Source organism: Quercus lobata, chromosome 2 (genome assembly GCF_001633185.2).
Source record: "Quercus lobata isolate SW786 chromosome 2, ValleyOak3.0 Primary Assembly, whole genome shotgun sequence".
Classification (NCBI taxonomy): Eukaryota; Viridiplantae; Streptophyta; class Magnoliopsida; order Fagales; family Fagaceae; genus Quercus; species Quercus lobata.
In genome coordinates, this window is record NC_044905.1 from 8,851,323 (window position 1) to 8,864,651 (window position 13,329).

Here is a 13,329-nt window from a genome sequence, read left to right on the forward strand (position 1 = left end):
TACCGCGACCCTTGCATGTGGTCATTGGATTATTATAAGAAAAAATTAGAGAACCACACCAAATTTTGTATTTGTTTTCATAATTATTTGGTGTAATTGATTGTGAGCAGAGGATTATAAATGTGACAGGTAGTTAATCATAATAAAAAATAGGTGTGAAATTAATTGTGATCTTCAAATAATTAAATTAACAAATTCACAAGCTGTAACGAAGTGTGTAATAATAAAATATGTCACTCAAAACCTTTGCAACTCAATAGGTTAGCATCTTTTAATGTTTTTAAGGTTTCAATGAAGACGTATGGAATCCAAATTCTCTCATCTTTATTTATTAAAAATAATAATTATAAGAAAATTATTTTAAAAAAATCTTTTGCAACTCAGATATACATCATTGCATTGATCTAATAATATTATTAATTTTTAAAGATAATTAAATCTGATATTGTATCTAAATTTGACTTATAATTTTTTTTTTTTTTTTTTTGTATGTGTAGCATTACTATTATAGATTCAAAGTGTGAAAAAGAAAAGGAAAAAAAGGAAGAAAAAAAACGATAATCCTATTTACAGATAGTGCAGGGTAAAAATAATGGTTAACTAATTAAATTTATCAATTTCTAACAACTTAGCATTTTGTAATAATTGGTAATTTATTATGATAAATATTAGAAAATTTTGAAATTGAATTATATAATTGGTGATTTGGTATTAGTAGTAAGATTATAGACCGTGACTGTACCTTAAAAAAAAAAATGATGCGTGGTAGGTATATATTGACCAAATCATGCATATATACACACTAATGTGCCTCTCCCAAATCATGGTTTAGATATTTGTCCAGTTGTATATCATTGGTCTTCTTCGCAAAATGGAAAAGCCTAGTACAATAAAACTGTGCTTCTCCCTGGTGTTTTTGGGGAAGGGGGTATTTTGATATTGATGTGGATATGTTGAACAGGTCCAAGATTTCCTAAAGCAATGTGTCTTTAAGTGCAAGCATAAATCGTCCAATGCTACTGAAATAGCACTCCGGTGATAAGAGAATGAATTTATTAATTTTTTTAAGTTTTGATTGAAATATCTTTCAATTATGTTGTTTTGATTGGAAACTAGTCTTATAAAAGTTGGTAGGCCATTGGTGGTGGTTACACTTGTAAGGAATTTAAGGACCATTCAATGATGAAAATAGAGGATCCTCAAAGGGTTATTATTCCTTATTTCTCACATGTGATTAACCTTTGGATTGATCACTATTGAATTATTGAATAATTTGTTGTGGGATTATTGGATTGGATTAAACCCGTTCACCATTTATGACACACAGTAACTATAGGATTATTCATTATTGAATAGGATTATAAATCACTGTATTGTTTATTTTTCTTTCTATTTATGAATTCTATATGAGACACTTACTTATTTTATTTATTTTTTGCTTATTTTTCTTATTATTTGTTGGTCTTACATGAGTCACCTTTTTATTTTATTTAACTTTTTACTATTTTTTATTTGTAGTATTTTCAAAAAAAAAAAACTAGATAAATTGTTTTCAAATGGATAATAAATTTATTATAGCATGAATTAGGAAAGTTTGGAACAACTTAACAAGTATTTAAATTGTGTGTGTAAATTGGTGAGTGTCTTTAAACTTTTTGAAATATTTTAGACTTTTAGTGTTGGTCTAAACCATTCTTATAACGTAAAACTAAGGGTTCTTCATCGTATTTCTATGGATTAATGGATCACCAATGAGTCATTGCTTACTTTTGTGTCCACGTGTGAGTTCATGTCCGCTTCTACATGATCCATGGCTGCCTAATCTTGATAACATTGATTACTGCTTTAATTTATCACTACTTGCTTTATTTGTTTTTCTCCTATTAGAGCTTTGTAGTAATTACTACTGTATTTTATAAGAACTTTTATTGATAATCGTATTTTATAAGAACTTTGAAGTACTAAACACAAGTACTTAATTAATTTTAACACACGTTCATTCAATGGAACAACGTGCTTTCCTTTTGCCAAAAAAAAAAAAAAAAAAGCACGTGATTTTGCACGTCGTAATTTATGCACTATATAAACCTCAGTTAGATAGTCACATCCATCATTCTTATTTTACAATCAATTAACACCCACCAATAGGCTTCTCAAAAAAAAAAAAAAAAAAAAAAAAAACCACCAATAGAAAATTATGATAATGAAAATAAATAAATAAAATGTCGAAAAGATTAACCAAACATTCCAATCTCCTATTAAAATAGAAAAATACATGTACCGTTGTAGGTAATTGAAGAGATGGTATATGAATCAGAGAGAAACTCTACCTAACGGTCCTCATAATCTTTTACTTTTAGTAAATAGTATTTGTTTTAACCATACATAATTAAATCTTAAATGTGCAAAATTTTGGTGGGTTAAACGAGAGCTCGCAAGTCACATCACAACAAGTTCACAACCTCCCAGGCAAAAAGATTCTTGAAAATGCCCATTTTAGAATTTAAATTTTAACCACAAAGAAAATGAAAAAAAAAATAGTCACGTGGGGAAATGCTCTAAATAAATGCAGAAAATTACAGTTCACCTGTAAGTTAAAGCTGAGCAAGGGCAATGGTGCACGTGCATACCAAACATGGCACCGCTAAAAGTCAGCCGTACTCTCTCTCCGAACTAATTTGGAAAAAAAACTTTTTAAAATTTGAGAATTTGACAGTTGGGTGTATGTCCTTAAAAAAATAAATAATTATGTCTTCAAACCGTCGTGTATCCTTTATGTGGTGGTTATTTTACAAATATTTGCTTGTGGGATGTGAAAGAAAAAAGACGAAGTTCAAGTTTCCAGAAGAGAATTTTTATACACATATACACTTAAATTAAACTAGAGTATAATTTTTATCTTGTATTAAAAAAAATAGTTATATTATCAACAAAATATTTACTTTTCAAGTTTTTGTGATCTACAATTATGTATAAAAAAATAAGTTTATTAATCGAATAAAAATAATATCTTGTTTGAACGAGATTCGACACGTGTTAAGAATATTAAAAAAATGTGATTAAATAGTTAAAATTTCAAAACTCACATATAATAAAAAGACATAAAAACTAAGAAGTTTGAAGGGTTTATCATTTTCCTTAAAGAATTTATTTTTTCTTCGTCCATAGACCGAAAAATTTATGAAAAAAGAGAAAAAAAATTATTAGATATTTTCAAAAAACACATTAATAAGATTTACCATCAATATAAAAGGAGAGAGGATCATGTTATTGTATTAATAGAAAACTTAATAATTACTGTCTTCAATGCGGGTGTGAGGAAGTTTCTCCACATCAATTTAGAAGTACACCCATTCAAAAGTAAATCTCCCATTAAGGGGGAACCATCTCCCATTAAGGGGGAACCACATACAATTAACAGAGAAGATTGTACTTGAAAGAAATTATTTTACTTGATCATTTATGACATGTGTCAACAAGTAACAACCCAAAAAAATAGAGAAAATGAAAAGGAGAAAGAAAAAAAAAATGGGCTCAGTCTTTGCTTGCCCATAATGATAAAAATAATAAAACAATGAGAATAACATTGGATCAGCATGTAGCATTTTCTTGATTTTTTTTTTTTTTTCCCTTTTTCGGGGGATTAAAAGATAGAAGAAAATTCCAGACTAGAAGGTGCCGATCTGACAGGCCTCGTTTAAATAGTTGGGCCATTTGGGCACATGAGGTTTTCAAAACAGTAATGACAGTTTTAAGCCGGGTTTTGCTAATCTTCAAAGACTCAATTAGCCCAAGTAGAATTGCTATGGCTGGTTGCCCCACTTTCGAACAATTTTTTCTTCTTCTTTTAAACCTATATTTTGACACTATTTTCATTTGGATCCTTGAGCTTTTGAACCAATTATCATTTTGATAATTGTCATTCTCTTAATGGTGGAAAAAACTTACGTGGTTATTGGATTACGTAATTTGTATAAATAAATAAATAAAATCATGTGCACGCACAAAATATAAGTTCTTCAATTTAAATGAAATAAAAAATTAATCTTCAATTTCATTTCTCTCACTTTTTTGGCAAAAAAAAAAAAAAAAAAATCTCCTTTGAATAATGCCAATCACACTTTTTATGGGAGAAACTCACTTATTTTCACTTTCTTGACAACCAAATAAGTCATTCTATAATCATTAGATGATTATCTCTCAGGTGAGTCTTATTAACATCCCTCTTTTATGTTTTTATCATCCATACCATTTATTTTAATTTAAAGAAATAAAATAATGATATAAATAAAAATAGAAAGTATGCACACACACACAAAAAAAAAAAAAGAAAAAAAAAAAAAGAAAGAATGCTAATGACTCTATCTACTCATTTATTTTTAACACCTATTTCACATATCAACTTTTAACTTTTAATTAATTAATTTTATTTTAAGGGATGAAAAAAAATGGGGCCAGTCAATGGCATAAGCCAAGGTTAATTTGGGGGGGGGGGGGGGGGTGCAATCTTCTCCTAATCTTCTAAAACTATAACCCTTGAGCTTACTTAAACCCACACTAAAAGATAAACGTTAATTTTATATTTTGACAATAATATATATAGAGTTGTATACTCATACGTGATAGTATATTCTAATCGTGTAGTCTCTAAATTATTTAATAAAATATTTTTAAGAATATTAATTGTGAGCAATATAATTTAAAAGACAGTTCACAATTTACAAGCTGATTGGATTAAATAAACACTATTTTAACTTATGTAAATACGAAGTTGATGTAACTATTGTCATACATGAGAAAATAATATATGATATTACTCTTTGGATTTTTTTTTTTTTTTTTTTTTTTTGCCTATATATTTTGTTTCCCCCAGGGAAAAAATTTTCTTCCTCTTCTACTATTTATTAGGAACTAGTTCTAGCACAATTTGACATACATATGCTCCTTTCATTCTAGTTTAAGAAGAATAACACACCTATGGATAATTCAACTGGTTATTTTGGCATTCCGGAGGAGGTTTGGACCCAACAGAACAATAGTCATAAACCAAGTATTTTTGTCTCACGTTTTCATAAGCACGTTGTTGTTGAGGGTCTAAATTCCAATACTTCTCCCCATTCCATGAAAATGTGGGAGAATTGCATTCAGAAGAAGCAATGGTGTTGTTTCGAGCTGAGCAACCATCAATGTCAAATCTTTGATAGTGGGCTTGGAAGGGTGCTTGACTCCAATTTGGCTCACCAGCCCATGATCCACTCCATATGGTCGCCTCTATTTGCATTGCTTGTACCGGGTAACCCACTCCAATATTTGCATTATTCTTGAACACTCTTATGGGAGTACCATCCGCGAACCACCTATATATAAACTTCAATGTTAGAAAAACAAAGATTAAATTTAATGAAAATGTGGTGTAAAACCCAAGTTTTACCCCTCCAATCCCAGTATATTACTGTAGGGACTGGATTTGGATTGATCCCAAAACCGGATTGGGCTCAAACCCCCGTGGCCCAAACAATGAATTTATAGAGTGTGGATAGAAGAACTAGATTTATCCCAAAAGAAAAACAATTAGACTTAACAATTCAAGACGGTTTGACATAAATAAGATTAGAGAATTTATCCTCGGAACAAATTAAGTAATTTGTTTCATATGGTTTTCTTCAAAATAAAATTATACAAGAGTTCCAATCCCCCCTCTCAATGCATTCTTCCGGGTTATATACTGCAATCTTGGTGTCATCCTTACCATATACATGTAGGTTAGATTCGGGAGATTAATTCCTGTCCCATCCAATACTTCCTAAAACCATCAACCAGTAGCTATAAGGCTGTTTGATCACTGTTTAGACATCACTTCCACATTAATGCGGCCAGAGAGTTGGTTGAGAGACAATTAATGTGGAGGTAGCAGCTTTTGAAGATATTTTTCTACCTTTTTATTCTTATCCCTGGTCCAATGTCCTATCCTTAGTTGTGATATAACTCCGAAGTAAGTCCGTGATGATAAGGCACTCAGATTCACCTTGAACACATGTTGCCGAGAAGGTTTTTGTCCTCGGACGATTATTGGGCCCTATCTCACATTGTCTCTACTCCTCTCTCCATTTTATTCCCCTTATAACCTTATTTGGGTCTCGTCGAATGGTCTAATATCCTCGGATAGGGCCATAGGCCCAGTTAATACTGCTTTAACGATACTTCCTAATTAACTGGTCCCCACAATTACATTATCATATTACATATTAAAGAATAGATATAACCACACTCAATCAATTTTAATACCCATTTGAAAATCTAACTTAACTAGGAGTTTATTGAGATACTATTATGTGTGGTAGGATGTATTGAGTTTTAAGTAAAAAGTTGACGTGACAATCTCTTATTGAATGGTTTAAAACATGAGTTTTACATCCTATTCTTACCAAATTTGAACTCTAGAAAATATTGTCATGAATAAACAAGTAAAAGAAAAAAAAAAAAAAAAACTCTTACACTCATTTACATCAATTATTTTACATTTTTTTTTTGAAAAATAATTATTTTACATCAATATTCACAATTAATACAAGAATATTCGCATTGTAAAAATATCCACCATGGACATAAAAAAGTAAATACTAAAAAATGAGTGTGAGGGTAAAATGAGGGGAGAGATGTTATTCATACACCACTTGATGTTGGTTCCAAAGTAACCGGTAATCATGAAAGTCTTCCGTTGGATCAAACCAAAGAGAGATTCTTTCCTCCCTATCACCTTGACCATTTGTAAACACATTTGTGTGCAACAAATACGGTTGTGTCTTATTAGTACCCAAAAACTCAAAATCGAGCTCGTCGTGGTTTTTTGTATGTGATCTTAGCTGCCATAAACCCACACCAGTATTAGCATCATATATTGCATGCATGCATGCATACAAAATTTGAAAAACAATGGGATTAGCCAAGGGAGAGGGGTCCAAAAAATGAAATACTAACGTAGAAGGTTGTGATAATTCCAGTTGTATCTTTATTCGGGAGTTTCATTCTCATCCCAAAGAATCCAGAATTGTAAGTTTTTAAAGACCTAAAACCAGAACCTGTGTTGTGTATGCACACACATGAAGAAAAAAAATTTAAGGTAAGCATGGGATTATCTCCTTTAGACGTGAGCATCATACATTCTTGTAAAAGTCAAAATGATGCAAATACCACAAACTCAAGTTAACATCATCACAGACACATACACAAGTGCATGCACAAATTAATTTGACGAACAATTATAAAATTGAAGTTCAACCTGAAATTTGGTCAATTGAAATTTGACACTCTTTCTCTTGGTTAAGAAGCTGGATATGTTCTTGTCCGTACAAGATGACATAGTTTTGTGACCAAGGAACATCCTCGGCAGCACTAGCATCCCCAGCAGAAGCAACAAGCAGAATTGCAAAAAGACAAAGCACTAATGAATCCATGAACAAAGTGCGAGTGTGTGTGTAATCAAGGGAAAGAAATCTAGGTTATGGTGTGGTTTGTGGTCTTTTACTATTGTGTTGTGTTTATATAGAAAACACCTTGCTTCTTGAAAAGGAAAGCTCCAAACATAGAGTAGGAAACAACTTAATCACGAATCGTGTCACTTTTTTATAATTCATGTGCTAGCTTATTACTTTGTATTCTATCGATCATAACTTACAATGTGTTTTTATTTATTTATTTATTTTACTTTCCTTATAAAATAATTTAAAATAGAAAAAAAAATCAGACACATGACATACCATAATTAGCGGAACACATAATATAACACAAAAAATAAAACAATGGATATGTATTTATAAATTTTCTTTTCTTTTCTTTTTTTTAAGAAAGGGTAAGTAGGATTGGATAAAATCATGCTAAAGAACTGGAAAGAGATCCTATGAAAGATCCTCCATCCATACAAATAAATTGTGATTTAATAAAGATCTCTGGGCTAAGATAAGAGTTACAGCATTGTTTTGCCTTTGTACATGTAAAAAACTAAAACAAAATAAATTATGTGCCTATTAATGTGTGTAACCCGACATCATATATATGACCAATCTTTTATCATATTTAGTTATTTACAACTCACAATTTACATTAAGATAAAAAAACTTTCTCACTATTGCAAATTTCTGTAATTTTGAGGCCTCTCTATTGCCTTATTCTTTTCTTTTTTATTTAGTAAAAATATTTTATTGATTAAATTAATTATTTAGTAACAATATAATCCCAATTAAGACAATACGAAAACACATGCATGACTAGCAGTATCCAACTTCACTAAAGGAAAAATAAAAAAGAATAGCATCCAACGTCAAATTGCCTGACTGCAGATTATTTTGATGAAAAAGTACGAAGGTGAAATGGTACTTGGTAGCTTTGGTGATTGTAACTTGTAATCGTTCTTATACAACAACATGATAACCAAATACTTTCTGTAACTTTTTTTATTATTTATTATTTAAATTTTTTTAGAATGTTTTTGGTTTAAACTTTTTTTTTTTTTTTTTACAAGATAGAGATTCTACTTTAACTTAATCTAAGTGTATATGTGTGTGAAGTGCACTCTTGGAGACTTGAACCATGGCTTTTGTCCCCTACATTTCACAAACACTTATATTTATGAAGTGACCATCGCATCAAGGATGTACAGTGGTAGTTTAAAATTTGACAATATCTGAAATACCACTAAATAGAACAAATCATAGATATGATATCTTGTGATTATAATTATATATAGCATATTATAATCTATTTATCTATAATATATAAAATATTAGACTTTGGTTGATGGTTACATAAACTTTTGAGACCTCTATATATATATATATATAGACACAATCTTAATAAATGTTTGATGTTAGAATATATAATTCTAGATAACAAATAATCATAATAGTTTCTCAAAAAAAAATCATAATAAATATCTATTAATAAGTATAATAATAATCAAATTTTATATTTAGACAAAAAAATAAGAGAGAATCAAATTATATTAAACATTTAATATAATTAAATTAAGGGTGCCTATTTATAGAAAGTTTTGTTTTTCTTACAATAAAGGAAGAGTAATGCTAGAGTACAAATTAAAATAATAATAATAATAAAAAAAAAAACTTTACATACCAGCGATACCGCTAATGTGGCGAGTGATTATTAATAAATGAAAAAGTGGTGTTAATGGTGAGACTAGGTAAAAACCAATAAGAAGTTAGTCACATCAACAATTTATAAAAATATTGTAAAATAATTTATAGATGTAGTATCCTTTTGGATACCGATTATAATGCGTTTGCTTTTTTTTTTTTTTGAAACGCATTTTGTGGCTGTGATGCTTTTTCAGTGGGTCCCATGCACGGTTCACGAAACTCACAAATCTCTTTTTTCAACAAAATTTTCATTAAAAATGAGCCACACGGCACAATTCACACATTTAAAAATTATTTTTTTACAGTATTTTCAGCTTTCAGTTTTTAGTAAAATAAGCGATATCCAAACACAAGTATTACTCATAAACCTATCCTAACAATTCATATATTTACAAACTGTTGAAGATAAGGAACACGGAGTTGTTTAGTCACTCATTAAAGACCAATACTGAAACGGCATCGTTTGACATAAGTGAAAGAGTTCATGAATTTTGTAAATACGACACTGTTTTGTTCTAACTTTACTGATGGTTTTATTGAAACGGTGTCGCATCAATTAAGTGGGTTTCTACCTGTTTTTTGTTAGTAATTAGCCATGTGTATAGTTTTCATTGGTTGTTAGTGTTAACTTATTTTCCCGCTTATCTCGAAATTCAGTTTAGGATTTTTCTTCTTCTTTGATAGATTGTATACAAATAGCTATATCATTGTATCCATGCTCAGTTGCTTCTTCTTTGATAGATTGTACACAAATTCCCAAAATTATTTTCTGAGTATATTACGCATTTGGTTTTTATTAAATATCTCATTTTATCATCTCAAAAATTACTTTATCTATTATTCCATACTATTTTACAATATATCTAACATTTCAACTCTTATATTCCTATACAACACATTAAAATAATATATTTATGCAATAAAATATATAACCAAAAACAATAAAAAAAAAAAGGTATTTTAATTTTGTGGTGAGTCAAGGAGAGAGAGAAAGTGAAAGAAAACAATATTTTAATTTTGCAAGTGAGTTATAGTACCATTATAAATTTAGGGTAGTACTGTAACACAATTGCAAATTTTATTATAATTATTAGACCGGGTAATGGCCCTTTTTTGTGCTTTGATGCTAAAATATAGCATATTATGGCATATACAAGACCGGGTATAACTCTACTGGTTACTTGGGCATTCTGGAGGAGGTTTGGAGCCAGCTAAACAATAGTCATAAACCAAGTATTTGTTTCTCACATCTTCGTATGCACTTTGTTGTTGACTGTCTAACTTCCAGTACTTAACCCCATTCCATGAAAATGTGGGAGAAGAGCACTCAGAAAAACCAATGGTGTGGTTTCGAGCTAAGCAACCATCAATGCCAAATCCTTGATAGTAGGCTTGGAAGGGTGCTTGACTCCAATTTGGCTCACCAGCCCATGATCCATTCCAAATGGTTGCCTCTATTTGCATTGATTGTGCCGGGTAACCCACTCCAATTTTGTTGTTATTCTTAAACACTCTTATGGGAGTGTCATCCACGAACCACCTATACATAAACTTTTATGTTAGAAAATATTGTCAAGAATAAGCAAATAAATAAAGGGAAATGCTAACGAGTGCCCTTAGGGAATTGGTTAAAAATCCAATTAAAGAAAGTTTTTATGGGAAAAGAAAAAATAATAATTAATGTTTTGACAGTTTTTTTCATTTTCCATAAAAGTGATGTCAAAACTTTCCTAAAATGGATTGTTAATAAGTGCCCTAAGGGCACTCGTTAGCATAACCCATAAATAAAATGGATGAGGCCATGGGAGAGATATTATTCATACACCACTTGATGTTGGTTCCAAAGTATTTGGTAATTATGAAAGTCTGTAGTTGGATCAAACCAAAGAGAGATTCTTTGCTCCCTAAAACCTTGACCATTTGTAAACACATTTGTTTGCAACATATATTGTTGTGTCTTACTACCCAAAAACTCAAAATCGAGCTCATCATGCTTGGGTGTATGTGATCTTAGCTGCCATTAACACACACTAGTATTAGTATAATTTATTATGCATGTATACCAAATAAGGCAATTGATGGGATTAGCCAAGGGAGATAAGGGGGTCCAAAATATGAAATACTTACATAGAAGCTTGTAATAATTCCGGTTGTATCTTTATTCGGGAGTTTCATTCTCATACCAAAGAATCCAGAACCGTAAGTTTTTAAGGACCTAAAACCTGAACCTGTGTTGCATGAGCATGCACATACAAAAAAAAAAAAAAAAAAAAAAAAAAAAAAAAAAAAAAAAAACTAAAGCATCAGATTCTGTCATCTCTTTTAGACATGAGCATCATTATTTCACAATTATAAAAGCCATAAAGATACAAATAAGACACACAAGTTAACATCTCAAACACATGTATAAGTGCATGCAAGAACAAATTAATTAGAAGAACAATCATAAAATAGAAGATCAACCTGATGATTGGTCCATTGAAATTTCAATCTCTTTCCCTTGGTTAAGAAGCTGGGTATGTTCTTGTCCATACAAGATGACATAGTTTTGTGACCAAGGAACATCCTCGGCAGCACTTGCATGCCCAACAGCAGCAAGCAGAGTCACAAAAAGGCATAGCACTAATGAATCCATGAAGAAAGTGCGAGTGTGTACGTGTGTAATCAAGGGAAAGAAATCTAGTTATCTTGTGGTTTGTGGTCTTGTGTTGTGTTTATATAGGAAGCTCTACGGTTCCTGTTAAGGTAAAAGCTCCAAAAATAGGATAGGAAACTACTAAATTATGATGTAACTTGGTTATCTTGCTCTCTATTAATGTGTGTAACCCGACATCATATGATGAATCTTTGATCATCATTAGTATTTACACATTACAATTTTCTTTAATCTTGATACCTCACTATTGTTAAAAAAAATATTAAGATGTATAATATATATATATATATATATATATATTAAGAAGCGGATAAGAAATTGACTTCTAATACAGTGATGGAGCCATAAAATTTCTACAAGGGTGCCAAGCTAAAGATATATATCAAAAATACAAATCCAAAGAATAACCTGCACTCACCCAAAATATGCTTATAACATGATTTAACAAATGCTAGTTTTTTACATATAACAAGGTGTGTGTATAACATTTCTCTTTCATTTTCTTTTTTCTTTTTTTTTTTTAAACTAAAAACTAAAAATTTTTTGTAGGGACCTTGGGCCCAGAAGCTCATTATTTATCCATATATTGGACCTATGGCCCAAGCTGAGAATGAGGATCTGCCTGAGGAGGAGAAGTCTTCGTCAGAGGAGATTGCGCTGATATATAAAAGGTGGGGTTTGGTCATAATAGCTCCGGAGAGTATGTCGAGGATGAAAACTTCCTTGACCGGACTTGGCCGAGGTCTTGGAAGATGGTTTGACAACAAGGATGACAACCCCTGAAATTCAGTTGGGGCGGACAAGTATTGTAGAGATATAAGATAAGGATGAGCCCTAAAATATCTGAGGAGAAAGCTGCTACCTCCGCATTAAATGCACTGCAGCTAATCCCCTGGCCGCATTAATGTAGAAGTAATACCTGAACAGTGTATTTCAGCCTTACAGCTACTACATGAGGACTTATGGGGAGTGCTGATGGGACAACTATCAGCCTTAGCCATCTAGCATATAGGTGGAAGGTGGAGATGAAAAGGAGGGAGAGTATAAAAGAAAGAGGAGGAAACAAGATGAAGGGATCGAAAAATTGAGAGAAGAGATACTGTAGCAATCCACAATCAAACTTGTAATACTATCTAAAAGCATTATACAAGAACTATTGTCCTCGGATTCCGCCGAGGACGTTCTTTCTTCATTTTACAGTTGTTCATTTTTATCTTTTTGTCATCAAGTCTATCTAGCTTGTTGTTTGACCAACTAAAGCCCAATTTTTCAACCTATTCCTCTACAAATTCATTGTTTTGGGCTTCTTGGACCTAAGTCCATTCACATGTTGGGCTAGGAACTCAAATCGGGTCCTTACAAATTTTAACTCCTAACTATTAAATCAACATTTATTGTTTCTTCTAAAGGAAAAATAATAGCTTCCATATCTCTAATTTTATAAATGAAAATTTTTTAAGAAGTGAATAATGCTTTTATTAAAAAGATTTACTTATACATTTCTAGGAAATACTATTATGG

At 30.9% G+C, this 13,329-nt stretch overlaps 2 protein-coding genes across 2 annotated transcripts; both read right to left on the reverse strand.

Moving 5' to 3' along the window:
- Window positions 1-4,975: 4,975 nt before the first annotated feature.
- LOC115958681 (xyloglucan endotransglucosylase/hydrolase protein 2-like) lies at window positions 4,976-7,454 on the reverse strand. Its single transcript, XM_031077061.1, has 4 exons — window positions 7,280-7,454; window positions 6,979-7,079; window positions 6,670-6,863; window positions 4,976-5,357 (listed from the first exon to the last, which is right to left on the reverse strand). The coding sequence occupies exons 1-4, from the start codon at window positions 7,452-7,454 to the stop codon at window positions 4,976-4,978; spliced, it is 852 nt and encodes a 283-aa protein (XP_030932921.1).
- Window positions 7,455-10,172: 2,718 nt separating this feature from the next.
- LOC115975164 (xyloglucan endotransglucosylase/hydrolase protein 2-like) lies at window positions 10,173-11,842 on the reverse strand. Its single transcript, XM_031095851.1, has 4 exons — window positions 11,616-11,842; window positions 11,280-11,380; window positions 10,976-11,166; window positions 10,173-10,692 (listed from the first exon to the last, which is right to left on the reverse strand). The coding sequence occupies exons 1-4, from the start codon at window positions 11,785-11,787 to the stop codon at window positions 10,323-10,325; spliced, it is 834 nt and encodes a 277-aa protein (XP_030951711.1). The 5' UTR covers window positions 11,788-11,842; the 3' UTR covers window positions 10,173-10,322.
- Window positions 11,843-13,329: the final 1,487 nt, after the last annotated feature.

Excerpts from the sequence above, each read along its gene's own strand:
- LOC115958681 (XM_031077061.1), bottom strand. The coding sequence starts at position 7,454 with ATGGATTCATTAGTGCTTTGTCTTTTTGCAATTCTGCTTGTTGCTTCT. Across the intron at positions 7,080-7,279 it reads TTCAATTGACCAAATTTCAG|GTTCTGGTTTTAGGTCTTTA; the intron begins GTTGAACTTCAA and ends TACACAACACAG. Across the intron at positions 5,358-6,669 it reads TGGAACCAACATCAAGTGGT|GTGGTTCGCGGATGGTACTC; the intron begins GTATGAATAACA and ends GTTTATATATAG.
- LOC115975164 (XM_031095851.1), bottom strand. The coding sequence starts at position 11,787 with ATGGATTCATTAGTGCTATGCCTTTTTGTGACTCTGCTTGCTGCTGTT. Across the intron at positions 11,381-11,615 it reads TTCAATGGACCAATCATCAG|GTTCAGGTTTTAGGTCCTTA; the intron begins GTTGATCTTCTA and ends CATGCAACACAG. Across the intron at positions 11,167-11,279 it reads GAATTATTACAAGCTTCTAT|CTAAGATCACATACACCCAA; the intron begins GTAAGTATTTCA and ends TGTTAATGGCAG.